This window comes from Astyanax mexicanus, chromosome 8 (genome assembly GCF_023375975.1).
Source record: "Astyanax mexicanus isolate ESR-SI-001 chromosome 8, AstMex3_surface, whole genome shotgun sequence".
NCBI classification, from domain to species: Eukaryota; Metazoa; Chordata; class Actinopteri; order Characiformes; family Acestrorhamphidae; genus Astyanax; species Astyanax mexicanus.
Genome location: NC_064415.1, coordinates 47,499,479 through 47,526,632, shown reverse-complemented (window position 1 = coordinate 47,526,632; position 27,154 = coordinate 47,499,479). Strand labels below are relative to the sequence as shown.

The window sequence follows — 27,154 nt, the reverse complement described above, 5'->3', positions numbered from 1 at the left end:
AATTCCTTCTAAAAAGTATATGGAATCTTGATTTTATCTGACCACAACACACTGTTTTCACTGTGCATCCCAGAGTCCAGAGAAATTAACGTTACTTCTAGACATGTTTAAGAGCTTCATTACTTGGTACTGGTATCAGTGCCAAAAAACTATGAAAAAAGTATAGAAACATGAGGCTGTGTGTCTGCAATAAAATTAAAGTCAAAGTACACATAAGAATACCGGTAACTGTTTTTTTATTTGCCTTGTTCTTACTGTGCCAACCTCTTCTGAATTAGGGTTGTAGGTACTACAACTGTATTAAATGTTTTAATATTATTATAAAAATGACAATTTGGCAACAATTCCACTTCAAAATGTAATTTCAGACAATGCCACAGATAATGAACACATTATACATTTTATTCAACATTAATAGTATAATAGAAGTCTAAAAACAATACTAAAAGTCCATTATAAAATATATAAATTTCATGTGTTCAGTGTCATGTAGAGGGGCGTGGCCTTTTTGAGGAACTTTTGTGAGTAATAGACTGTTGTCGAGTTCTTGACCCCAGCGTGCTAGACTGTTCGGTACTGTGGTGTTTATGTGTGTGTCGTAACAGCAGCTGGCGGTCTGGTGTAGAGTACTGGCACAGGGGGCAGGGGAACGACTCTCCTGTGTGATGTCTTCGAGAGTGAAGGTCCAGGCTTTTCTTCTGGATGCTAGTGAAAAAGGAACACCGTTTTCAGTTATATTCAGTTCCACATTTGCATGTTTAGATCAAGTTATGATATTACTACCCCCTGCAGTACAGTGATGTAAAAGCCAGTATTTCAAAAGAGACAAAAGCTTTTAGAGTCTACTGATCAATGAATATCTTGGGAGTATGACGTTGAATGCGAATACATTACACTATTCTTTAGATGTTCAGTGTCAGTGCTGCATGACTCAGACAAGCTGTTTTTTAATTTTCTCATTTTAGCAATGATTTTATTACTGCATTTTTCCTGTCAGACCTCTAATCCTTTCTTCACTGCTAAAACTGAGACAATGTTAAGCTGAGCTAAAGGTATTGCCATGAGGGTCAGCCAGACCTCCTTCTATTCCAGTTTTCTCCAGTTTCCAAGAGTTTTTTCAATGTGTAAGAAACTTGTCTCTCTTTGGCTTCATCTGTAAGCAAGGCGAAGCAAGAAAGTAAATACAGGAAAAAGGTGCTGTGTTCTGGACTAGTGCGTATGTCAGTGTAGTTTAGCATTGAGCAGCAGCACAGATGGTATTAGTTAATAGCTGTAGTAATTATCTGGGTAATAAATCAGGAGAAACTGCACCTGAACAGCCATTTAGCTCAAACAAGTGTATATTTGTTAGTTGGGTCACCATGAACAGAACCACCACAGAGTTGGTTTGGGACAGGACTGAGATCAACTCCTCTTGTGAGTTTTATTGTGGTTGTTTTGGTCTGGATCCGAATGAGATTACTAGGGGTGTGCCATATCGTATCGTATGCAATAACATCGTCAACATTTTTTATATTGTGAACGATATTATACTATAAAATATTGTCCAAATCGTTACAATATCAACCACCTGTAACTGTCATATCAGGGTACTACTTTTTTTGCTGTTTTATTTCCCAATATATATTTACTACAGACAGATTATATCTGTTCAGTATAATTTATTTTACTTTAATCCTGGATGTATGGAGATATTTGGAGTGCATTATTATTAGAATCATGACATTCTGAATCATTAACTTTTGTTAGAAATCTGATAAAATTCTTGTACTTTTTATTTCTCAGTTGTGTGCCATATCCCATCATATCATATGCAATCATATATATATATATATATATATTTTTTTTTTTCATTTTTTTGCAGTATTATTGAGATTTTTTAAATTTCGTGTTTTGTCAGTACAGTTATTGCAAAAATACAATGAAATAGTGATTTTATTCATATCACCCACCCCTAAAGATTACTATTTTTACAGCAGCTAAAACAAATCGTACCAAGCGTGCAAAAAAAACAAAAATAAAAGAGTGCTGGTGTGAAATCACCCTAAATATCCACTGTGAGAGACAATGCCCAGGACACAGTATGGCCCTGTGCTGTTTTGCTGTGTAAATGTATTTGGTTTCCTCTTTAAGTCATGTTTAAGCTGTTCTTTTTGTTTCAGGATTTGCTAACCCCTCTAGTGTGTGTGTGTGTGTGTGTGTGTTTACCAGCTGTAGGGGCAGTACTGGCAGTGGTAGGGCTTTTCTTGCGTGTGTGTGCGGAGGTGTCGGCGCAGAGAGCTCCGGTCTATGGAGGCGTAGGAACACTGGGGACACTTGTACGGCTTCTCTCCTACAGCAAGCAGAGGCGAGAAATATTTTATTAAATTCTCCTTCTTAGGTACTCACATGTCATGGTAACCCATCCTGTGAACCCATTCTTTCTAAGGGCCTCCATTAGGCTCTAAAGATCTACAACACTGTGACGGTGAGGTGCAGAGATATGGTTCTCTCCAGCACTTCCCTGCTGCTTCCACAGCTCATGCTCAGCCTCCTAATAGCCCCATCAAGACCACAATTTATTCACCTGTGAAAAGGTGGCTGAAGAGGTGTCACCATCATCGTGCACCGAGTGTGAGCCCTACACCTGTGTATCTCCAAAACATGTAAACAAGACCTGCAGCCAAGGGACTGTCTCTAAAATTAAATATATAATAATATAGATTTTTTATATATGGAGTCAGACATTTACCTAACCAATACAAACATATCCAATTTAGCCTGGTAGCACTACTGCCATAACAGCAATTATTGTGCTTTAAAAATATTAATGTGTCATCCAGCCCATCATTCAAAATTCCAATTAAGAATCAAGTGCCCTACAGTAACTCATGTCCATTATCTTCCTTCTGGAAAATAATGACCATTAAAGGTCTTTTCACACCTGCCTTGTTTGGTCCGAACTTTCAGTTTATGTGAAACCAAAAGCAGGTGTGTAAAAGTTCTGTGCACCACAGTCCAAGTAAGCCATGGTCCAGTTTATCTGCAGTGTGAAAACACTTTTTTAAATGGTTCACACAGATTAAGGCCAGTTACAGAAAGCTGAAGCAGGTTATAGCAGCCAAACAATAGAATAAACATTAATTTAAAGTAAACATTAATTGGAATAATTAAATTAAAGGAAAACACAGAGTCAGACAATAATCAGACTTTTGCTTTGCAACCAGTGTAAAGATCAAACCAGCACTTTAACATTCCAAGATGCAATATATTCATTCATCAGCTAGAAGATGAAGATTGTTTAATTCCTTCAATTTAAGCGTCGCTGCAAAAATGTATGGACGCCATCTTATGGGTCCTGTTACAAACCCTGCTAGCTCATGGTCGGATTTCATCCCAGAATACTCTTTAAGAGTTTGCTTTAAGAGTTTACCTGAGAAAGCTTTTTGAGAAGAGCTGCTTTGTTTGCTGCCCCTACATGGGCGCACGACGGGTGAAGCCATTTTTTGTGAACTAACTCAGTTCTTCGGAAAAAATGAATTGGACATGAGCAAAATCACATCTGTTGTCACTGATGGTGCTCCGTCCATGGTTGGACAACACAAGGGTCGGGTAAGCAGGCTAGCAGCTGTAATCCCCACTCTAACAGCATTTCACTGTATCATTCACAAATCAGTGTGTTCAAAATTGGGAAAATGAAAGACACTATGGATACAGTAATGAAGCTTGTAGACTTCATTAGGGAGAGTTCTAGTTTCAGCATTGCCTTTTCAGCACACTGTTGGAGAAAAGTTCTGCTGCACATCATGATCTGTTGCTGTGAAACGATGTGTGCTGGCTTAGCAAAGGTAGAGTGTCGGGGAGAGTGGGCGAATTACACAATGAACAACTTGCAAAATAAAAAAACGCTCACTCTTTTCTAAAATTCCTGAATGACTGCAAAGAAATTGATTGTGTGCATTTTTTATGCAACATTACATCTATTCTTAATCAGTTTAATTTGCAACTGAAAGGAAAGAACCATACCATTGCAGACATGTATGAAGCGGTTGAAGCTTTCTGTTTAAAGGTGGACTTGTTTAAACGAGATATACAAGGAAGAAAACTGCACTTTCCTAAGATGCAGCAACAATGTGAGAAAAACAAAATGCAAGAGGATGCTGTGATGCAAGTATTCTTAGGAAGACTGAAAACTTCAAGGTACGATTAGAGAGCTTCAACCTCTCAAGTGAAATCCTCTTGTTTTTGTGCCAGCTGTTTTATGCTTCTGCAGATGGTCAGTGGACTGCTGAGGACAGAAGACTGTTTCAATCTCTGGGTAAAGCATCTCTTCAGATGAAGATCTTGGAAATAAGAGTGAGAGTGTAGTAATTAGGTTTGATAAAGGGGTTCAAAAGGAAATGACAGTACCAGTATAAACAGAACCTGTATAAACATTAGTGCCATATAGTGGTATAAAAGCTTAAGGCTGCATAAAGTTATTTAAAACTCACTGTTGTAGGGGAGTTAAAGTGGGTATGACTGTGCAAGTACAAGCAGTAGTGCAGGTATGGTGTGTGTGAGTGCATGTCAGTTCTTGAGAAGTTTCAGTACTTTATTGATGGGTTGGGGGGGCAGGATGCTGAGTAAGTGTGTGCTGGGGGCAGAGCAGGGAGAGAGCTGAGCATCCTCACAGCCTGGTGGATGGAGCTGTCTCGCAGTCTGCTGGTCCTAACCCCAAGACTCTGCAGTCTCCTTCTCCCTCCCCCCAGGATGGCGACGCCTTCTTTGGGACGGGGATTATGATGGTGGCTTTGAAACATGTGGGAACCACAGCCTGACTCAGAGAGGTGTTATAGATGTCTGTATAGACCTCTGTGAGTTCCCAGGCACAGTCCTTAATCACACGGCCAGGAATGTTGTCTCTGAACAGCGTCAGCAACTGGTCACCAAGAGGAGGGATGGATTTCTAAGCACGTGTTGCTGAGATGTCGCTGTCGCAGGTCTGTGGATGGGGTTTGTAGCCTCTGATGAACTGAATTTCCTGCCACAGGTTCTGTGTGCCTCTGCTGTTATTGAAGCACTGAGATATCCTCTCGGAGTACTGCCTCTTAGCTTTTCTGACGGGACAGGCTGACCCTAGGTTTATTGTCCAAAAGCGTTCGTTAGCCAGAATCATGGTGGGGATAGCTGGCTTGTGTGGGCTAGCTGCTAGCCACGCTCGGATACCTCCGCACTTACCCCTCCTCTGGCTCCTATCGCGCCGCTTATGAAGCCTCCATTGTGGGCGAGATGCAATGGAGGGGGTCAGTGGTGCTGGAGTCCTGGGCAAGCCACAGACCTCAAAAAGTGTGTTTCTGCCAGCTTCAAGCAGGACCCAAGGCTGTGTCTAAATTTCAAGATGTGAACTCATGCCAAAGACTTATAAAAACACTGTGTCTTACGGGACAAAAAACGCGTTTTCTCAGGAGAGAGAGAGAAGCTGCAGCGTGCACATGCACCACCATCTTGGATTGTATATATGCCGGAGACTTTGCCCAATACCATTTAAACACCACACAAATCGATGAAACAGACAACATTAATGCAAAACACTTATCTATCTAACTATGAACTGTATAAATGTGAACTGGAGATTTACCAGCGACTGTGAATCACTGGTGTAATTGATCAGTTGTATTGGAGTGGAGGTGCTGTACCTGTATGAACACGCAGGTGCTGGATGAGTGAGGCCTTTAGTCTTGTGGAGTAGTGGCAGTGGGGACACTCAAACGGCTTATCCCCCTGGTGGATCCCCATGTGTCGACGCATAGTCAGTTTACTAGAAAACTTACTGTAACAAGACGTTTTAAAGAATTCAACATCAGCACAATACTTACTGTCGGAAATTAATAAATAATGAAGGCTAAGTTCACACAGCAGGTAAAGTGTCCCAAATCTGATTTTTCCACCAGCTCCAATGTTTTCTTAGACTTCTTCATACATCTTCATAATGTAATCTACATTCAACATTTGTCTGAACAGTTCCTGCTTCTAAACTAAAATGTGCTTTGCAAAAGAGCACCGTTTCACATGACGCTTTGCTTTTTTTAGCGTATATCCAGATACTATACAGACACAAAAAAAAATGTTAATGCCATACAGGCCCAATGTTTAGGAAGTTAACATCAAGTGAAGTATCTTACCGATCACAGAGAGTACAGCAGAACTCTTTTCTCTTAGGTCCTTTGACTCTATCCCTCCTTATCTCAGAGTGTCTCGCACCATCTTTCTTCTCCAACTCCTTCTTTTTTCCCTCAACTCTGTGTTTTGTTTTTTCTTTCTGGCTCCATGACTCCGGCTGCACTCCTCTGAAGCATTTTGGGTTACTGCTTGGTGATTCACTGTTAAGCTTGAGGAGTCCACTGTGCATAAGAAAGTAACATTTAGTCACAAATAAAGAGTATGTTACTGTTTATAGCAAAAGAAAAATTCACACTTTATTTCATTTCCCATTATTTATCTACTATAAACAGATTATATCTGTCCAATAATTTATTTTACTTGACATTCTGCATAATTGACTTCTGTTAAATATCTGATAAAATTCTTGCATTTTTTAATATCTTAGTTAATATCATATCATATCGTACGCAATAATAAAATAACATTTTCATTTTGTTGCAGGAGTGTATTCTTAATTTATTTTTCTAAAATTTATTGTTTTGTCATTTTATCAAGAGTACTGTTACTGCGAGAAAACCATGAAATATTGTGATATTTTTTTAGGGTCATATCGCCCACCCTTATTTACTTTTTTTTTTAAATACACATTGTGGAGAAATCAGACTGCACTGCCAAACATCCTCAGAGTCTATTGTAGGAAATCACAGTTACATACAGCCTGCTACCATGCATGCACAATTAAGCTGCATGCAGACACATTTGCAGAACAGGCCATATCTGATAATCAAGGTTTTACCACAGCCGGAACAGACAGGATAACAAGAAACTGTACCTACATTTGAAATTTTTCACACATGTCGAACAAACTAATATCCCTTAATGATCGGTCCATTTGACATACTGCAATATCTGTTTCCCTTTTATATTTGATCACAGTCAGCAGCACACACTACAGGGGCTTTCCAGAAAAACTTCTTCCAGTTAATTGAAAGGGTACTGTGGCTAATTTGTAAGTAAAAAACTGAAAGTAACAAAACATTTTAGCATGTAAACGTGATCAAATCAAGTTTACAAAGCTACAAAGATTTTTTTTTAATAGATTAGCTTTTAGTCAGGGTTTTTTTGCTCATGGTACCAGTCCTTACATAAAAAGAATTACTAGTATTTGTACTAGGGGCGGGAATCACAGGGCATATCACAATACAATATTATCAGGATATGTTGCCCAAGATAAAGATGACATCACAATACTGTCTTTCTGAGGTACTCAATATACTGATTCTTTACAATACATTCACTAAGTTACTGAGTCACTGAGTTACAATACATTCACTAAGGATAAAATACTCCAAAATAATCTATTTCCAGGAATTATGGTGTCAGTTTCACAGAATTTTTCAGTGCAGGTTTACCCTATGTATTTGATTAGCACCACCACCTGTAGAAATGAAGCAGTAACTTTAGTCTGATTGGGAGGGCCTGAGAGTCTTGGGGAGTTTAGAGCACCTATAAAATATCCATATTTGATAATGAATTACAAATGGAAACTATACAATATATTGCAATATCAATATTTTGTCTCTGATTGAAACTGATTGGCAAAAATTAAAAATACAATAAATCACACAATATGTTATGTGGTAAGGTATTAGTATTCATCTGTAATGTCAATAACACAGTATGCTACATATTTATATTGTAAACATCTATTTGTGTACCTAAATTCTACTGTCAATTTCATTTTGAATGCAGGAGACTCCTCACTCGTATCCCACAGATCAGGGCAGTTTATCTGTATAAAGATCTTACTCATAGCAGGGAGCCTGTTGGTCTGGATCCGCATTGTTCTCTGTGTGTTGATTAAAGATGTGCTTGTGGATCTTCTTGCATGACTTTTCTACAGTTAAAAGAGACACCGCTGTTGAAGGTTCACTACACAAAAAATGTCCAGATATTCAGTATTTCTGTATAGGATAAGCAAATAAACCTATAAAATAAAAAAATAAGTAAAATTGCCAGAACAATATTGTAAAAAGTTGCCAATTTTCTTATAGTCCTTATTACCGATTACATATAGTGCTGTAAAAAAAAAAATTGTGCTTTTTTTAACCCATTTAAATTTCTCAGACTAACAAACACAATTTAATAACAGACACATTGGAGGGTTTTCGAACATGAACAGCCTGTTTAAGATCATGCCACAGCATCTCAATCAGACTTTTACTAGGCCACTCCAAAACCTTCACTTTGTTTTTTTGTTTGTTTTTTAGCCATTGAGAGGTGAACTTGTTGGTGTGCTTCAGATCCTGAGCTTGTGTTCACAAACTGATAAACAGACATTCTCCTTTACGATTTTCTGGTTCAGAATTTCTGGTTCCATCAATTACAAGTTGTCCAGGTCCTAAAGCAGCAAAGCAACCACAGAGTATTACACTATCACCAAGATGAGAGAGAAAGAAATACAGTTTGTATGTGTCTAGGACAGATGTACCCGTCACTGTGTAATGCTGTCAGTTATAGTGCACTGTGAGCTACTGTAACCAAACACAAATTCCTTGTATGTGTGAGCATATCTGGCCAATATTCTGAATATTAAATCATTAACAAGGATCTTAACTGAGGCAAGTAAGGCCTGCATATCTTTTGTGACCTCCTGGATCAAGGTCAAGGTCAAGAGGTTATTATTAATTACATTCCTGCGTACCAGCACTCAGAGTTAATGACAATAAAGCCTGGATGAGTTGTCCATGTCCTTTTGGAGTAATTTCAGTAGGCCGGTCTCTCCTGGGAAGGTTCACCACTGTTCCATGTTTTTTCCATTTGTTAATAATAGCTCTCACTGTGCTCTGCTGGAGTCCCAAAGTCTTAAGAAATGACTTTGTAACCTTTTCCAGACTTTTTCCAGATATCTTGATTCATTTTGAAAAAATGTGGACCAGATTGGTTTGAAAAGCGTTTTTCCCTTAATACTGGTAAATTAAATAATCATTTACAACCTGTGTTTTGCATTTACTCTTTGTCTGGTGTTAACGTTTGTTTGATATGAAAAACGTAAGCACCAGGGGCACATACTTTTACTAATGTATTGTAACGAATCAAAGTAACTTTGATATGGCATAAAGTTTTACCTGTGACATCACAGAAGAAGCACTTAAAGCCACCCTGAGAGTGGCAGCGCTGATGTATCTCCCACTCTCTCTCTGATTGGCACCACTCAAGGCACAGAGGGCACTGCGCCACAGGAGAACACTTCGGCCGCATTCGATGACGCCGGTTATGCCTCTTTTCATGAGCGTCTCGGGAGTCCACTCTTCTGAACGCTTTGGGGCAGAGGGCACACTTGTGAGGTCTGGAACTCCTCTTACTCCCATGGCCCTTCCAGTGGCGCTCCATATTCCCCCATTCCATGGTGGCCCAACTGCAGCGTGGACACTTAAAGCCCTGCTCTCCATCATGGCACTTCAGGTGCACATCCAGCAGGCTATTGCTGGCCATGTTTGCCTGGTGAAAACCAATGTGCAGGTGAGTTTTTGGCCTGTTGGCATGGACAATTCTAGTCAGACTTTAGTTAGATGGTGGTTACAATCATTACCACTGTATCCACTGCACTGTCCACTGTGGTTGGAAATATTAGCCTTTTACAATGTATATCTGGTACACCGTGACACTGTGTACGAAGAAATGTTAAAAACTTAAACAACTTCAGAAATGAAACATCCCATCCATATGCAACCACTACCAGGCTTTGATACAAGCGTTCATGCTGGCCAGTGCGCAGTCATTCTCACTCACAAGATAACATCTCATAATTTATAAAGGTGTGGATGTTCACAAGCTGTCCCCTGAGGTAGCACTTCATGATCAATTTACATACTGCTGTCCCACGACTTTTGTCATGACATGTCAGTGTTTTTGTATTGTGCACATATTGTCAGTATTATTTTAATTACATTGCATTCACATACAGTGAAAGAAAATATTTATTTGATCCCTTACTGATTTTCTAAGTCTATAATTTTAAGGGAAGGTTCATTTTAACAGTGTGAGCTCAAAACTACACTCCAGAAAATCACAGTGTATAAATTATATTTTGCTTATTGCTGTTATAATTATATATGAGAACTGATCCTTTTGATGTGTTTGTGCAATTTTATACCTGGCAGAGGATGCAGGAAAATCCTCTATCCTCCTCGGCCGGCTTCTGCATTTCCCCCATGGTTAGCAGGGGCTGTTTGTCCTCCACAAAGGAATTAGACACATCCTGCCCTCCAGTGGTCAGAGCCATCCTGCTGACTAGAGGAGCAGGCTGAGAGGGGCACTTAGTGCTGGAGATTCTGCACAGTCCCAGTGTCATTAAATGAGCTGACTGGGCCATCTCTTCATCCTGGTCTTCTGTGCAGCCCATCCTATTCGAAAGGGGTCCAGGCATGCCATCTCTGGTGTCCTCCAGCTGGAACACAGCTTCCTCCTCGCTGTTTTGCCCATGCTGGTCCTCCTCAAACAGAGTGCTCACCTGTACAGCAAGAAAGCTGTGTAATTGGCATGTTTCAGTGATGACTTTTCAACACATCTTTTTTAAACCACAACTCACCTCACACGTTTGCGCCACATGCGGGTTTCCATCAGAGTTGGAGCTCAGGCCCATGTCGCATGGTGGGCTAATGTTCTGCAGCATACTGTACATGGGGAGCAGAAAAGACATGCGTTCCATGTCCATCTGGTCCTCACTGTTATTTGAGTCAGAATGGAGGTCGTAAGGAGAGCCGCTTTGTTCCAGTTCTTCATCCATCCTCATGCCCACAGTCAAGCTCTCCTCATCCTCTTTTTCCAGGCACGAGATATGGGGGCACGGTTGTGGCGAATGTCTCTCAGACACATGTCTGCTGATCCTGGCTTTCTGACTGCTGGTGAACTGGCATACTCGGCACCGGAACACTTCAACTAAAAAGGCCTCAACCAAGGTGGACAGGTGAGCTTCGATACTATTGGCTGAGCTGCAGTAAAGGTGTGACGTGATGCTGTCCTCCGCAAGTCGCAGAGTCACAGGTTGGATGTCCTGGTAAGCATCTCTAATCCCTCCCATAATTTGGACTGTTGATAAAGAGTAGGAACAAAATTTTAGATGAGCTATTAATTATTTACTAGTAATAATATAAGATCTGCAGGTCTAAAAGCCATTCTATTCACACGACCAGGATACCCATATATCCTTAACGTAGGGCTGACCAGTCATATGTAACCACTGGTTTACCTGCAATTTTGCTTTCTCTTATCTGTACATAGTATATATTATTAAACCCCAGTTACAGTGACTTATGATACATAGATATCTAAAATTATATTTAAAATGCACATAGACACTGCTCTGCTCCCTGCTCTGCTCTCTACTACTCTGGTCTGCTGCTGTGCTGGTCTGCTGCTGTGCTGCTCTGCTGCTGAAAGCTTGCTCTAATCTTAAGCTTCTACACTTTTCTCTGTTTTCTTCTCTTTTACTCTCTTCACACTTACTAATCCACTTTCAGTCTGCTTCCTCTTTGCTCTACACACCTATTAATCCACTCTCAGTCTACTTTTATAGACTTTTTCCTCAGGTTTGCTGGATTAGCTGTTTGCTGCTGCAGTTTGTTTGTGTAAGTTTCTAATTTCAACTGAAACAAGGTGAGTGCTTTTTTCTCCATGGCTTCTGCTCAGGTTACCACCTGTTTAGAGTGTGGCATGTATAGCTTAGATCCCTTATCCACCGATACTGGTAACAATAGTGGTATTTGTACTAAGTGTGAGATAGTTAGCACCTTGGTGGATAAGGTGAATAAGTTAGAGCTGCACGTCCGGGGTTTAATAAGGGATAGACAGCAGGATTCACTGTTAGCAGCCCCGGGTGTCTCAGGGAGAGTTAGTACCCCCTCGACTCCGGCCTCTTTCCCGCCGTCCTCCCGTATTAGTATTTTCCCGTATTATATTAAAAAAAAAAATTTACTATTTAGGCGACAGGGCACTGGTCACTGTGTGTCTCTTAACCAATGGTAGTGCCGGTTCAAGGAGAAAGTCCCGCCTTTCACGTGAAACAGCCAATCAGGTTCCTGGTTTCGCGAAGCGCAATGTAGGAAAGCCCCGCCCCCCTCGCTGTGAGAGCTAGTCGGAGCAGCTGACGTTAAAGCATATCTGGATATACAGCGAGGTAACGGAGCTAAACATGTAAACTATGATGACGTTGTTTCTGAAACAGTCGGGTCAAACCGACTGTGTGCTTAAGAAAATACAGCTTGTGACTCAGTTAGCTTAACTTTACAATTAGATGTTCAACCTGCCCTGATCAGCCAATAACTATTTCATTTTCAAACTGTGTTTATTAATTAAGTTGGCTTGGAAAAGCCAACTTCTTGTTCTTCGTAATCTTCTTATTATTATTATTATTATTATTAAGTTGGCTTGGAAAAGCCAACTTACTGTTCTTCGTAATCTTCTTATTAAGTTGGCTTGGAAAAGCCAACTTACTGTTCTTCGTAATCTTCTTATTATTATTATTATTATTATTCCGCGCTCAAATTTCTATACGCATCTCCTCCTAGGGCTTTTGACGTAGAATCACGAAATTTTGCAGTATCGTAGGACCTATACCCGATTAGGTTGCTTGTGCTTTTTTAAGCGATACATCGTACGGTTTTCGTAAAAACTTCGTAAACGTACGCTTTTTTTTCCCATAGGAAATGAATGGGGGACAACTTTGAACGTTTGTGTAGGTAACAATTTTTGACATACAAAGACAAAAATCGGACGGTCTATAGAACTTACCGCGTTCTTTCCGAAAATTTTAACGTTTCGACGATACGTCGTACGGTTTTCGTACAAATGTCGTACGAAGTTTTCCCATAGAAATGAATGGGGGGCCCAGAGTTCCATCTCACACACGAGCAGCTCTGCGCACGGAACCCCTTCTCTCCCCTGCTCCTCCAGTACTGTGAGTGTATGGAGGAGCTGCTGTATGGAGCAGCTATCAGTCAAAAGTTTGGACACCCCGGCACCCCAGCCAGGGCTTAGCAACCACCTAATAACTGCTTGGCAACCACCTTAGCAACCACCTGGAAAACGTTAGCAACTGCCTAGCAACCACTTAGCAACACCTTAGCAACCACCTGGAAAACGTTAGCAACTGCCTAGCAACCACTTAGCATCTGCCTAGCAACCACTTGGAAAACGTTAGCAACTGCCTAGCAACCACTTAGCAACTGCCTAGCAACCGCCTGGAATACGTTAGCAACTGCCAAGCAACCACTTAGCAACCACCTGGAAAACGTTAGCAACTGCCTAGCAACCACTGAGCAACCACCTGGAAAACGTTAGCAACTGCCTAGCAACCACTTAGCAACTGCCTAGCAACCACCTGGAATACGTTAGCAACTACCTAGCAACCACTTAGCAACCACCTGGAAAACATTAGCAACTGCCTAGCAACAACTTAGCAACTGCCTAGCAACCACCTGGAAAATGTTAGCAACTGCCTAGCAACCACTTAGCAACCACCTGGAAAACGTTAGCAACTGCCTAGCAACCACTTAGCAACTGCCTAGCAACCACTTGGAAAACGTTAGCAACTGCCTAGCAACCACTTAGCAACTGCCTAGCAACCACCTGGAAAACGTTAGCAACTGCCTAGCAACCACTTAGCAACCACCTGGAAAACGTTAGCAACTGCCTAGCAACCACTTAGCAACTGCCTAGCAACCACTTGGAAAACGTTAGCAACTGCCTAGCAACCACTTAGCAACTGCCTAGCAACCACCTGGAATAGGTTAGCAACTGCCTAGCAACCACTTAGCAACCACCTGGAAAACGTTAGCAACTGCCTAGCAACCACTTAGCAACCACCTGGAAAACGTTAGCAACTGCCTAGCAACCACTTAGCAACTGCCTAGCAACCACCTGGAATACGTTAGCAACTGCCTAGCAACCACTTAGCAACCACCTGGAAAACGTTAGCAACTGCCTAGCAACAACTTAGCAACTGCCTAGCAACCACCTGGAAAACGTTAGCAAATGCCTAGCAACCACTTAGCAACCACCTGGAAAACGTTAGCAACTGCCTAGCAACCACTTAGCAACTGCCTAGCAACCACTTGGAAAACGTTAGCAACTGCCTAGCAACCACTTAGCAACTGCCTAGCAACCACCTGGAAAACGTTAGCAACTGCCTAGCAACCACTTAGCAACCACCTGGAAAACGTTAGCAACTGCCTAGCAACCACTTAGCAGCTGCCTAGCAACCACCTGGAATATGTTAGCAACTACCTAGCAACCACTTAGCAACCACCTGGAAAATGTTAGCAACTGCCTAGCAACCACTTAGCAACTGCCTAGCAACCACTTGGAAAACGTTAGCAACTGCCTAGCAACCACTTAGCAACTGCCTAGCAACCACCTGGAATATGTTAGCAACTGCCTAGCAACCACTTAGCAACCACCTGGAAAACATTAGCAACTGCCTAGGAACCACTTAGCAACCACCTGGAAAACGTTAGCAACTGCCTAGCAACCACTTAGCAACTGCCTAGCAACCACTTGGAAAACGTTAGCAACTGCCTAGCAACTACTTAGCAACTGCCTAGCAACCACCTCGAATACGTTAGCAACTGCCTAGCAACCACTTAGCAACCACCTGGAAAACATTAGCAACTGCCTAGCAACCAGTTAGCAACAGCTTAGCAACCACCTGGAAAACATTAGCAACTGCCTAGCAACAGCTTAGCAACCTTTTCAGAAATGATAGCAACTTCCTAGCAACACATTAGCAATCAAAAGTTTAACCAAAAGTTTTACGATTTCAGCATTTAAACAAGCGTTTTTAGATTTCAGCGTTTAACCAAACGTTTTTAGATTTCAGCGTTTAACCAAACGTTTTTAGATTTCAGCGTTTAATCAAACGTTTTTAGATTTCAGCGTTTAACCAAATGTATTTAGATTTCAGCGTTTAACCAAACGTTTTTAGATTTCAGCGTTTAATCAAACGTTTTTAGATTTCAGCGTTTAACCAAATGTTTTTAGATTTCAGCGTTTAACCAAATGTTTTTAGATTTCAGCGTTTTTAGCATTTAGCGTTTAGCCAAAAGTTAACAGCATGTCAATGACTCTTCACACTCTTCAGACGGAAAAAGCTTAGCAACCATTTTAACTTTTTAACGTTATTAGCGTTCTTTTCCAAGCCAACTTAAAGTTCGTTCACGAACTTTACCTTTTCTAGTTATTATTATTATTATTATTCCGCGCTCAAATTTCTATACGCATCTCCTCCTAGGGCTTTTGACGTAGAATCACGAAATTTTGCAGTATCGTAGGACCTATACCCGATTAGGTTGCTTGTGCTTTTTTAAGCGATACATCGTACGGTTTTCGTAAAAACTTCGTAAACGTACGCTTTTTTTTCCCATAGGAAATGAATGGGGGACAACTTTGAACGTTTGTGTAGGTAACAATTTTTGACATACAAAGACAAAAATCGGACGGTCTATAGAACTTACCGCGTTCTTTCCGAAAATTTTAACGTTTCGACGATACGTCGTACGGTTTTCGTATAAATGTCGTACGAAGTTTTCCCATAGAAATGAATGGGGGGCCCAGAGTTCCATCTCACACACGAGCAGCTCTGCGCACGGAACCCCTTCTCTCCCCTGCTCCTCCAGTACTGTGAGTGTATGGAGGAGCTGCTGTATGGAGCAGCTATCAGTCAAAAGTTTGGACACCCCGGCACCCCAGCCAGGTTTTAGCAACCACCTATTAACTGCTTAGCAACCACCTGGAAAACGTTAGCAACTGCCTAGCAACCACTTAGCATCACCTTAGCAACCACCTGGAAAACGTTAGCAACTACCTAGCAACCACTTAGCAACACCTTAGCAACCACCTGGAAAACGTTAGCAACTGCCTAGCAACCACTTAGCAACTGCCTAGCAACCACTTGGAAAACGTTAGCAACTGCCTAGCAACCACTTAGCAACTGCCTAGCAACCACCTGGAATACGTTAGCAACTGCCTAGCAACCACTTAGCAACCACCTGGAAAACGTTAGCAACTGCCTAGCAACCACTGAGCAACCACCTGGAAAACGTTAGCAACTGCCTAGCAACCACTTAGCAACTGCCTAGCAACCACCTGGAATACGTTAGCAACTGCCTAGCAACCACTTAGCAACCACCTGGAAAACGTTAGCAACTGCCTAGCAACCACTTAGCAACTGCCTAGCAACCACTTGGAAAACGTTAGCAACTGCCTAGCAACCACTTAGCAACTGCCTAGCAACCACCTGGAAAACGTTAGCAACTGCCTAGCAACCACTTAGCAACCACCTGGAAAACGTTAGCAACTGCCTAGCAACCACTTAGCAACTGCCTAGCAACCACTTGGAAAACGTTAGCAACTGCCTAGCAACCACCTGGAATAGGTTAGCAACTGCCTAGCAACCACTTAGCAACCACCTGGAAAACGTTAGCAACTGCCTAGCAACCACTGAGCAACCACCTGGAAAACGTTAGCAACTGCCTAGCAACCACTTAGCAACTGCCTAGCAACCACCTGGAAAACGTTAGCAACTGCCTAGCAACCACTTAGCAACCACCTGGAAAACGTTAGCAACTGCCTAGCAACCACTTAGCAACTGCCTAGCAACCACTTGGAAAACGTTAGCAACTGCCTAGCAACCACTTAGCAACTGCCTAGCAACCACCTGGAAAACGTTAGCAACTGCCTAGCAACCACTTAGCAACCACCTGGAAAACGTTAGCAACTGCCTAGCAACCACTTAGCAGCTGCCTAGCAACCACCTGGAATATGTTAGCAACTACCTAGCAACCACTTAGCAACCACTAGGAAAACGTTAGCAACTGCCTAGCAACCACTTTAGAAATGATAGCAACTGCCTAGCAACCAGTTAGCAACCACTTAGCAACCACCTGGAAAACGTTAGCAACTGCCTAGCAACCACTTAGCAACTGCCTAGCAACCACCTGGAAAACGTTAGCAACTGCCTAGCAACCACTTAGCAACCACCTGGAAAACGTTAGCAACTGCCTAGCAACCACTTAGCAGCTGCCTAGCAACCACCTGGAATATGTTAGCAACTACCTAGCAACCACTTAGCAACCACCTGGAATATGTTAGCAACTACCTAGCAACCACTTAGCAACCACCTTAGAAACGATAGCAACTGCCTAGCAACCACTTTAGAAATGATAGCAACAGCCTAGCAACCACTTACCAACACCTTAGCAACCATTAGGAAAACGTTAGCAATTGCCTAGCAACCACTTAGCAACCACTTTAGAAACGATAGCAACTGCCTAGCAACCACCTAGCAACACCTTAGCAACCACCCCAGATACCATAGCAACACCTTAGCAACCACCTAGCAACACCTTAGCAACCACCTAGCAACCACCTAGCAACACCTTAGCAACCACCCCGGTTACCATAGCAACACCTTAGCAACCACCTAGCAATACCTTAGCAACCACCTAGCAACCACTTAGCAACCACCTAGCAACACCTTAGCAACCACCCCAGATACCATAGCAACACCTTAGCAACCACCTAGCAACACCTTAGCAACCACCTAGCAACCACCTAGCAACACCTAAGCAACCACCCCAGATACCATAGCAACACCTTAGCAACCACCTAGCAACACCTTAGCAACCACCTAGCAACCACCTAGCAACATCTTAGCAACCACCCCGGATACCATAGCAACACTTTAGCAACCACCTAGCAACCACCTAGAAACACCTTAGCAACCACCCCAGATACCATAGCAACACCTTATCAACCACCTAGCAACATCTTAGCAACCACCCCGGATACCATAGCAACACCTTAGCAACCACCTAGCAACCACCTAGAAACACCTTAGCAACCACCCCAGATAACATAGAAACACCTTAGCAACCACCTAGCAACATCTTAGCAACCACCCCGGATACCATAGCAACACCTTAGCAACCACTTAGAAACACCTTAGCAACAACCCCAGATACCATAGCAACACCTTAGCAACCACCTAGCGACACCCTAGCAACCACCTAGCGACACCTTAGCAACCACCCCGGATACCATAGCAACAGCCTAGCAACCACGTAGCAACATCTTAGCAACCACCCCAGATACCATAGCAACAACCTAGCAACACCCTAGCAACCACCTAGCAACACCTTAGCAACTACCTGGTATATGTTAGCAATTGCCTAGCAACCAGTTAGCAATAGCTTTGCAACCACCTGGAAAACATTAGCAACTGCCTAGCAACAGCTTAGCAACCTTTTCAGAAATGATAGCAACTGCCTAGCAACACATTAGCAATCAAAAGTTTAACCAAAAGTTTTACGATTTCAGCATTTAAACAAGCGTTTTAAGATTTCAGCGTTTAATCAAACGTTTTTAGATTTCAGCGTTTAACCAAACGTTTTTAGATTTCAGCGTTTAATCAAACGTTTTTAGATTTCAGCGTTTAACCAAATGTTTTTAGATTTCAGCGTTTAACCAAACGTTTTTAGATTTCAGCGTTTAATCAAACGTTTTTAGATTTCAGCGTTTAACCAAATGTTTTTAGATTTCAGCGTTTAACCAAACGTTTTTAGATTTCAGCGTTTTTAGCATTTAGCGTTTAGCCAAAAGTTAACAGCATATCAATGACTCTTCACACTCTTCAGACGGAAAAAGCTTAGCAACCATGTTAACTTTTTAACATTATTAGCGTTCTTTTCCAAGCCAACTTAAAGTTCGTTCACGAACTTTGCCTTTTCTAGTTATTATTATTATTCTTACGCCTTTTTTTCTGTACGCTACTCCTCCTAGAGCTTTCAACGTAGAATCACGAAACTTTCACGGATCGTAGGACCTATGCCAACTTAGCGTGCTTGTGCTTTTTGGAGCGATTTATCGTACGGTTTTCGTAAAAACTTCGTAAACGTACGCATTTTTTCCCCATAGGAATGAATGGGGCGAAATTTTAAACGTCCGTAACTGCCACAATTTTCGAGATACGAAGACCAAATTTGGCGAGCTTATAGATCTTACCGAGATCTTTAAATTAATAGCAGGTTGCGAAGCGATACGACGTACGGTTTTCGTACAATTTTCGTACGAAGTTTTCCCATAGAAATGAATGGGGGGCCCAGAGTTCCATCTCGCACACGAGCAGCTCTGCGCACGGAACCCCTTCTCTCCCCTGCTCCTCCAGTACTGTGAGTGTATGGAGGAGCTGCTGTATGGAGCAGCTATCAGTCAAAAGTTTGGACACCCCGGCACCCCAGCCAGGGTTTAGCAACCACCTATTAACTGCTTAGCAACCACTCTCTCTTTCTCACTCTCTCTTTCGCTCTCTACTTCTCTAATTCTCACTCTCTTTCCCACTCTCTCTCTATTTCTATATTTCTCACTCTTTCTTTTGCTCTCTACTTCTCTACTTCTCACTCTCTCTTTTGCTCTCTACTTCTCTATTTCTCACTCTCTTTTGCTCTCTACTCCTCTATTTCTCACTCTCTTTCTCACTCTCTCTCTACGTCTCTATTTCTCACTCTATTTCTCACTCTCTCTCTACTTCTCTATCTCACTCTCTCTTTCTCACTCTCTCTACGTCTCTATTTCTCACTCTCTCTCTACTTCTCTATCTCACTCTCTCTTTCTCACTCTCTCTCTACTTCTCTAATTCTCACTCTATCTTTCCCACTCTCTCTCTACTTCTCTATTTCTCACTCTTTCTTTTGCTCTCTACTTCTCTACTTCTCACTCTCTCGTTTGCTCTCTACTTCTCTGTCTCACTCTCTCTTTTGCTCTCTACTTCTCACTCTCTCTTTTGCTCTCTACTTCTCTATTTCTCACTCTCACTACGTCTCTATTTCTCACTCTCTCTCTACTTCTCTATTTCTCACTCTCTCTTTCTCACTCTTTTCTACGTCTCTATTTCTCACTCTCTCTACTTCTCTATTTCTCACTCTTTCTCACTCTCTCTCTACGTCTCTATTTCTCACTCTCTCTCTACGTCTCTATTTCTCACTCTCTCTCTACGTCTCTATTTCTCACTCTCTCTCTCTACTTCTATATTTCTCACTCTCTCTACTTCTATATTTCTCACTCTCTTTTTCACTCTCTCTCTACGTCTCTATTTCTCTTTATTTCTCACTCTCTCTACTTCTATATTTCTCACTCTCTTTTTCACTCTCTCTCTACGTCTCTATTTCTCACTCTCTCTCTACTTCTCTATTTCTCACTCTCTTTCTCACTCTCTCTCTACGTCTCTATTTCTCACTCTCTCTACTTCTCTATTTCTCACTCTCTCTTTCTCACTCTCTCTCTACTTCTCTATTTCTCACTCTCTCTTTCTCACTCTCTCTACTTTTCTATGTCTCTTTCTTTCTACTTTTCTATTTCTCTATTTCTCTCTTACTCTCTCTTTATTTCTCGCTCTTCTCTCTACTTCTCTTTCACTCTACTTTTCTGTCTTGCTTTCTCTTTCTATCTATCTCTCTACTACATCCTTTTTCTTTCTCTACTTCTTTATTTCTCGATCTCTCTTTTTCCCTAATTCTCTTTCTCTCGCTCAATATTTCTCTCTACTTGTCACTCTTTTTCTCACATTCTCGGGTGTTCTTTCTCTACTTCTCACGCTGATTTTCTCTCTACTTCTCTATTTCAGGCTCTCCCTTTTTCTGTACTTCTACATTTAACACTCTTTCTTTTTATCTACTACTGCCTAGGAACCAGTTAGATACACCTTAGCAACCACCTGGAAAACATTAGCAACTGCCTAGCAACCACTTAGCAACCATGTGTAATACGTTAGCAACTGCCTAGCAACCAGATAGCAACACCTTAGCAACCACCTGGAAAACGTTAGCAACTGCCTAGCAACTGCTTAGCAACCACTTTAGAAATGGTAGCAACTGCCTAGCGACCAGTTAGATACACCTAGCAACACCTTAGCAACCACCCCAGATACCATAGCAACATCTTAGCAACCACCTAGCAACACCTTAGCAACCACCCTAGACACCATAGCAACACCTTAGCAACCGCCTAGCAACACCTTAGCAACCACCTTGCAACCACCTAGCAACACCTTAGCAACCACCCCGGATACCATAGCAACACCTTAGCAACCACCTAGCAACACCTTAGCAACCACCTAGCAACACCTTAGCAACCACCCTGGATACCATAGCAACACCTTAGCAACCACCTAGCAACACCTTAGCAACCACCTAGCAACACCCTAGCAACCACCTAGCAACCACCTAGCAACACCTTAGCAACCACCCTGGATACCATAGCAACACCTTAGCAACCACCTAGCAACACCTTAGCAAACACCTAGAAACACCTTAGCAACCACCCAGGATACCATAGCAACACCTTAGCAACCACCTAGCAACACCTTAGCAACCACCCTGGATACCATAGCAACACCTTAGCAACCACCTAGCAACACCTTAGCAACCACACCATAGCATCCACCCCGGATACCATAGCAACACTTAAGCAACCGCCTAACAACCACCTAGCAACACCTTAGCAACCACCCCGGATACCATAGCAACACCTTAGCAACCACCTAGCAACACCTTAGCAACCACCTAGAAACACCTTAGCAACCACCCAGGATACCATAGCAACACCTTAGCAACTGCCTAGCAACCACCTAGCAACACCTTAGCAACCACCCAGGATACCATAGCAACACCTTAGCAACCACCTAGCAACACCTTAGCAACCACCCCGGATACCATAGCAACACCTTAGCAACCACCTAGCAACACCTTAGCAACCACCCTGGATACCATAGCAACACCTTAGCAACCACCTAGCAAAACCTTAGCAACCACCTAGCAACACCCTAGCAACCACCTAGCAACACCTTAGCAACCACCTTGCAACCACCTAGCAACACCTTAGCAACCACCCCGGATACCATAGCAACACCTTAGCAACCACCTAGCAACACCTTAGCAACCACCTAGCAATACCTTAGCAACCACCCTGGATACCAAATCAACACCTTAGCAACCACCTAGCAACACCCTAGCAACCACCTAGCAACCACCTAGCAACCACCAACAACACCTTAGCAACCACCCTGGATACCATAGCAACACCTTAGCAACCACCTAGCAACACCTTAGCAACCACCCCGGATACCATAGCAACACCATAGCAACCACCTAGCAACACCTTAGCAACCACCTTGCAACACCTTAGCAACCACCCTGGATACCATAGCAACCGCCTAGCAACACCCTAGCAACCACCTAGCAACACCTTAGCAACCACCCTGGATACCATAGCAACACCTTAGCAACCACCTAGCAACACCTTAGCAACCAACCCGGATACCATAGCAACACCTTAGCAACCACCCCGGATCCCATAGCAACACCTTAGCAACCACCTAGCAACCCTCTAGCAACCACCTAGCAACACCTTAGCAACCACCCCAGATACCATAGCAACACCTTAGCAACCACCTAGCAACACCTTAGCAACCACCCCAGATACCATAGCAACCAGTTAGCAACCACCTGGAAAATATTAGAAACTGCCTAATAACCACTTAAAAACCATTTGGAATACGTTAGGAATTGCCTAGCAACAAGTTAGCAACAGCTTAGCAACCACCTGGAATATGTTTGCAACTGCCTAGCAACCAATTAGCAAGCACTAAGCAACGATGTGGACTACATTAGCAACTGCCTAGCAACTACCTAGCAACCACTTAGCAACACTTTACTTTATAAGATAATTATAAGCTTTTCACCATGTTAGCCAAAACTTTTTGGACTTCAACATTTAGCCGAAAGTCAACAGCATAGCAACCACTCTTCACACGCTTTAGACAGAAATATCTTAGCAACCGTTTTAACTATTCAACGTTATTTAACTATTTAACGTACTTTTCCAAGCCAACTTAAAGTTCGTTATCGAACTTTCCTTTTCTAGTTATTAAGTTGGCTTGGAAAAGCCAACTTATTGTTCTTCGTAATCTTCTTATTAAGTTGGCTTGGAAAAGCCAACTTCTTGTTCTTCGTAATCTTCTTATTAAGTTGGCTTGGAAAAGCCAACTTATTGTTCTTCGTAATCTTCTTATTATTATTATTATTCTCGCCACAATTTCTGTAACGCTACTCCTCCTACAGCTTTTAACGTAGAATCATGAAATTTTGCAGTATCGTAGTACCTATACCAACTTAGGTTGCTTGTGCTTTTTGAAGCGATATATCGTACGGTTTTCGTAAAAACTTCGTAAACGTACGCATTTTTTTCCCATAGGAATGAATGGGGCGAATTTTGAAACGTCCGTAACCGCCACAATTTTTGAGATACAAACACCAAATTCGGCGAGCTTATAGATCTTATTGAGATCTTTAAATTAATAGGAGGTTGCGAAGTGATACGACGTACGGTTTTCGTACAATTGTCGTACGAAGTTTTCCCATAGAAATGAATGGGGGGCCCAGAGTTCCATCTCGCACACGAGCAGCTCTGCGCACGGAACCCCTTCTCTCCCCTGCTCCTCCAGTACTGTGAGTGTATGGAGGAGCTGCTGTATGGAGCAGCTATCAGTCAAAAGTTTGGACACCCCGGCACCCCAGCCAGGGTTTAGCAACCACCTATTAACTGCTTAGCAACCACCTTAGCAACCACCTGGAAAACGTTAGCAACTGCCTAGCAACCACTTAGCAAGCACTTTAGAAATTATAGCAACTGCCTAGCAACCAGTTAGCAACATCTTAGCAACCACCTGGAAAACGTTAGCAACTGCCTAGCAACCACTTAGCAACACCTTAGCAACCACCTGGAAAACGTTAGCAACTGCCTAGCAACCACTTAGCAACCACTTTAGAAATTATAGCAACTGCCTAGTAACCAGTTAGCAACACCTTAGCAACCACCTGGAAAACATTAGAAACAGCCTAGCAACAGCTTAGCAACCACTTTAGAAACGATAGCAACTGCCTAGCAACCACTTAGCAACACCTTAGCAACCACTAGGAAAACGTTAGCAACTGCCTAGCAACCACTTAGCAACCACTTTAGAAATTATAGCAACTGCCTAGCAACCAGTTAGCAACACCTTAGCAACCACCTGGAAAACGTTAGCAACTGCCTAGCAACCACTTAGCAACACCTTAGCAACCACCTGGAAAACGTTAGCAACTGCCTAGCAACCACTTAGCAACCACTTTAGAAATGATACCAACTGCCTAGCAACCAGTTAGCAACACCTTAGCAACCACCAGGAAAATGTTAGAAACAGCCTAGCAACACCTTAGCAACCACTAGGAAAACGTTAGCAACTGCCTAGCAACCACTTAGCAACCACTTTAGAAATTATAGCAACTGCCTAGCAACCAGTTAGCAACACCTTAGTAACCACCTGGAAAACGTTAGCAACTGCCTAGCAACCACTTAGCAACACCTTAGCAACCACCTGGAAAACATTAGCAACTGCCTAGCAACCACTTAGCAACCACTTTAGAAATTATAGCAACTGCCTAGCAACCAGTTAGCAACACCTTAGCAACCACCAGGAAAACGTTAGAAACAGCCTAGCAACAGCTTAGCAACCACTTTAGAAACGATAGCAACTGCCTAGCAACCACTTAGCAACACCTTAGCAACCACTAGGAAAACGTTAGCAACTGCCTAGCAACCACTTAGCAACCACTTTAGAAATTATAGCAACTGCCTAGCAACCAGTTAGCAACACCTTAGCAACCACCTGGAAAACGTTAGCAACTGCCATCAACCACTTAGCAACACCTTAGCAACCACCTGGAAAACGTTAGCAACGGCCTAGCAACCACTTAGCAACCACTTTAGAAATTATAGCAACTGCCTAGCAACCAGTTAGCAACACCTTAGCAACCACCAGGAAAACGTTAGAAACAGCCTAGCAACAGCTTAGCAACCACATTAGAAACGATAGCAACTGCCTAGCAACCACTTAGCAACACCTTAGCAACCACTAGGAAAACATAAGCAACTGTGTAGCAACCGCCTTGCAACCACTTAGCAACCATGTGTAATAAATTAGCAAATAACTAGCAACCGCTTAGCAACAGCTTAGCAACCACCTGTAAGACGTTAGCAACTGCCTAGCAACCACTTAGCAACCACCTGGAAAACGTTAGCAACTGCCTAGCAACAACTTAGCAACTGCCTAGCAACCACCTGGAAAACGTTAGCAACTGCCTAGCAACCACTTAGCAACTGCCTAGCAACCACCTGGAAAACGTTAGCAACTGCCTAGCAACCACTTAGCAACTGCCTAGCAACCACTTGGAAAACGTTAGCAACTGCCTAGCAACCACTTAGCAACTACCTGGAATAGGTTAGCAACTGCCTAGCAACCACTTAGCATCCACCTGGAAAACGTTAGCAACTGCCTAGCAACCACTTAGCAACCACCTGGAAAACGTTAGCAACTGCCTAGCAACCACTTAGCAACTGCCTAGCAACCACCTGGAATACGTTAGCAACTGCCTAGCAACCACTTAGCAACCACCTGGAAAACGTTAGCAACTGCCTAGCAACAACTTAGCAACTGCCTAGCAACCACTTGGAAAACGTTAGCAACTGCCTAGCAACCACTTAGCAACCACCTGGAAAACGTTAGCAACTGCCTAGCAACCACTTAGCAACTGCCTAGCAACCACTTTCAAGATTTTAGCATTTATCCAAATGTTTTTAGGTTTCAGGGTTTAACCAAACATTTTTAGTTTTCAGCGTTTAACCAAACATTTTTAGATTTCAACGTTTAACCAAACGTTTTTAGATTTCCGTGTTTTTGGCATTTAGCGTTTAGCAACCATTTTAACTTTTTAACGTTATTAGCGTTCTTTTCCAAGCCAACTTAAAGTTCGTTCACGAACTTTACCTTTTCTAGTTATTATTATTATTATTATTATTATTATTATTCTTACGCCTTTTTTTCTGTACGCTACTCCTCCTAGAGCTTTCAACGTAGAATCACGAAACTTTCACGGATCGTAGGACCTATGCCAACTTAGCGTGCTTGTGCTTTTTGGAGCGATTTATCGTACGGTTTTCGTAAAAACTTCGTAAACGTACGCATTTTTTCCCCATAGGAATGAATGGGGCGAAATTTTAAACGTCCGTAACTGCCACAATTTTCGAGATACGAAGACCAAATTTGGCGAGCTTATAGATCTTACCGAGATCTTTAAATTAATAGCAGGTTGCGAAGCGATACGACGTACGGTTTTCGTACAATTTTCGTACGAAGTTTTCCCATAGAAATGAATGGGGGGCCCAGAGTTCCATCTCGCACACGAGCAGCTCTGCGCACGGAACCCCTTCTCTCCCCTGCTCCTCCAGTACTGTGAGTGTATGGAGGAGCTGCTGTATGGAGCAGCTATCAGTCAAAAGTTTGGACACCCCGGCACCCCAGCCAGGGTTTAGCAACCACCTATTAACTGCTTAGCAACCACTCTCTCTTTCTCACTCTCTCTTTCGCTCTCTACTTCTCTAATTCTCACTCTCTTTCCCACTCTCTCTCTATTTCTATATTTCTCACTCTTTCTTTTGCTCTCTACTTCTCTACTTCTCACTCTCTCTTTTGCTCTCTACTTCTCTATTTCTCACTCTCTTTTGCTCTCTACTCCTCTATTTCTCACTCTCTTTCTCACTCTCTCTCTACGTCTCTATTTCTCACTCTATTTCTCACTCTCTCTCTACTTCTCTATCTCACTCTCTCTTTCTCACTCTCTCTACGTCTCTATTTCTCACTCTCTCTCTACTTCTCTATCTCACTCTCTCTTTCTCACTCTCTCTCTACTTCTCTAATTCTCACTCTATCTTTCCCACTCTCTCTCTACTTCTCTATTTCTCACTCTTTCTTTTGCTCTCTACTTCTCTACTTCTCACTCTCTCGTTTGCTCTCTACTTCTCTGTCTCACTCTCTCTTTTGCTCTCTACTTCTCACTCTCTCTTTTGCTCTCTACTTCTCTATTTCTCACTCTCACTACGTCTC

The 27,154-nt window shown here is 42.4% G+C and overlaps 1 protein-coding gene across 3 annotated transcripts in view; it reads right to left on the bottom strand.

The window, feature by feature from the left end:
* Window positions 1–227: 227 nt before the first annotated feature.
* The window catches only part of si:dkey-154p10.3 (zinc finger protein 335), a 44,786-nt gene continuing 17,859 nt past the window's right edge, over window positions 228–27,154 (bottom strand). Inside the window, exons 2-9 of one of the 3 annotated variants that reach the window (XM_007229322.4) lie at window positions 10,715–11,214; window positions 10,280–10,636; window positions 9,252–9,624; window positions 7,933–8,020; window positions 6,144–6,362; window positions 5,658–5,791; window positions 2,209–2,332; window positions 228–705 (exon numbers count right to left, since the gene is read on the bottom strand). In XM_007229322.4, the coding sequence (XP_007229384.3) occupies window positions 486–705; window positions 2,209–2,332; window positions 5,658–5,791; window positions 6,144–6,362; window positions 7,933–8,020; window positions 9,252–9,624; window positions 10,280–10,636; window positions 10,715–11,206 (2,007 nt within the window). In that variant the 5' untranslated portion in view covers window positions 11,207–11,214 and the 3' untranslated portion in view covers window positions 228–485. Of the gene's footprint in view, window positions 706–2,208; window positions 2,333–4,200; window positions 4,323–5,657; window positions 5,792–6,143; window positions 6,363–7,932; window positions 8,021–9,251; window positions 9,625–10,279; window positions 10,637–10,714; window positions 11,215–27,154 lie in introns of those variants that run through there. The other 2 variants (XM_022677970.2, XM_049481919.1) reach the window with 2 other exon arrangements.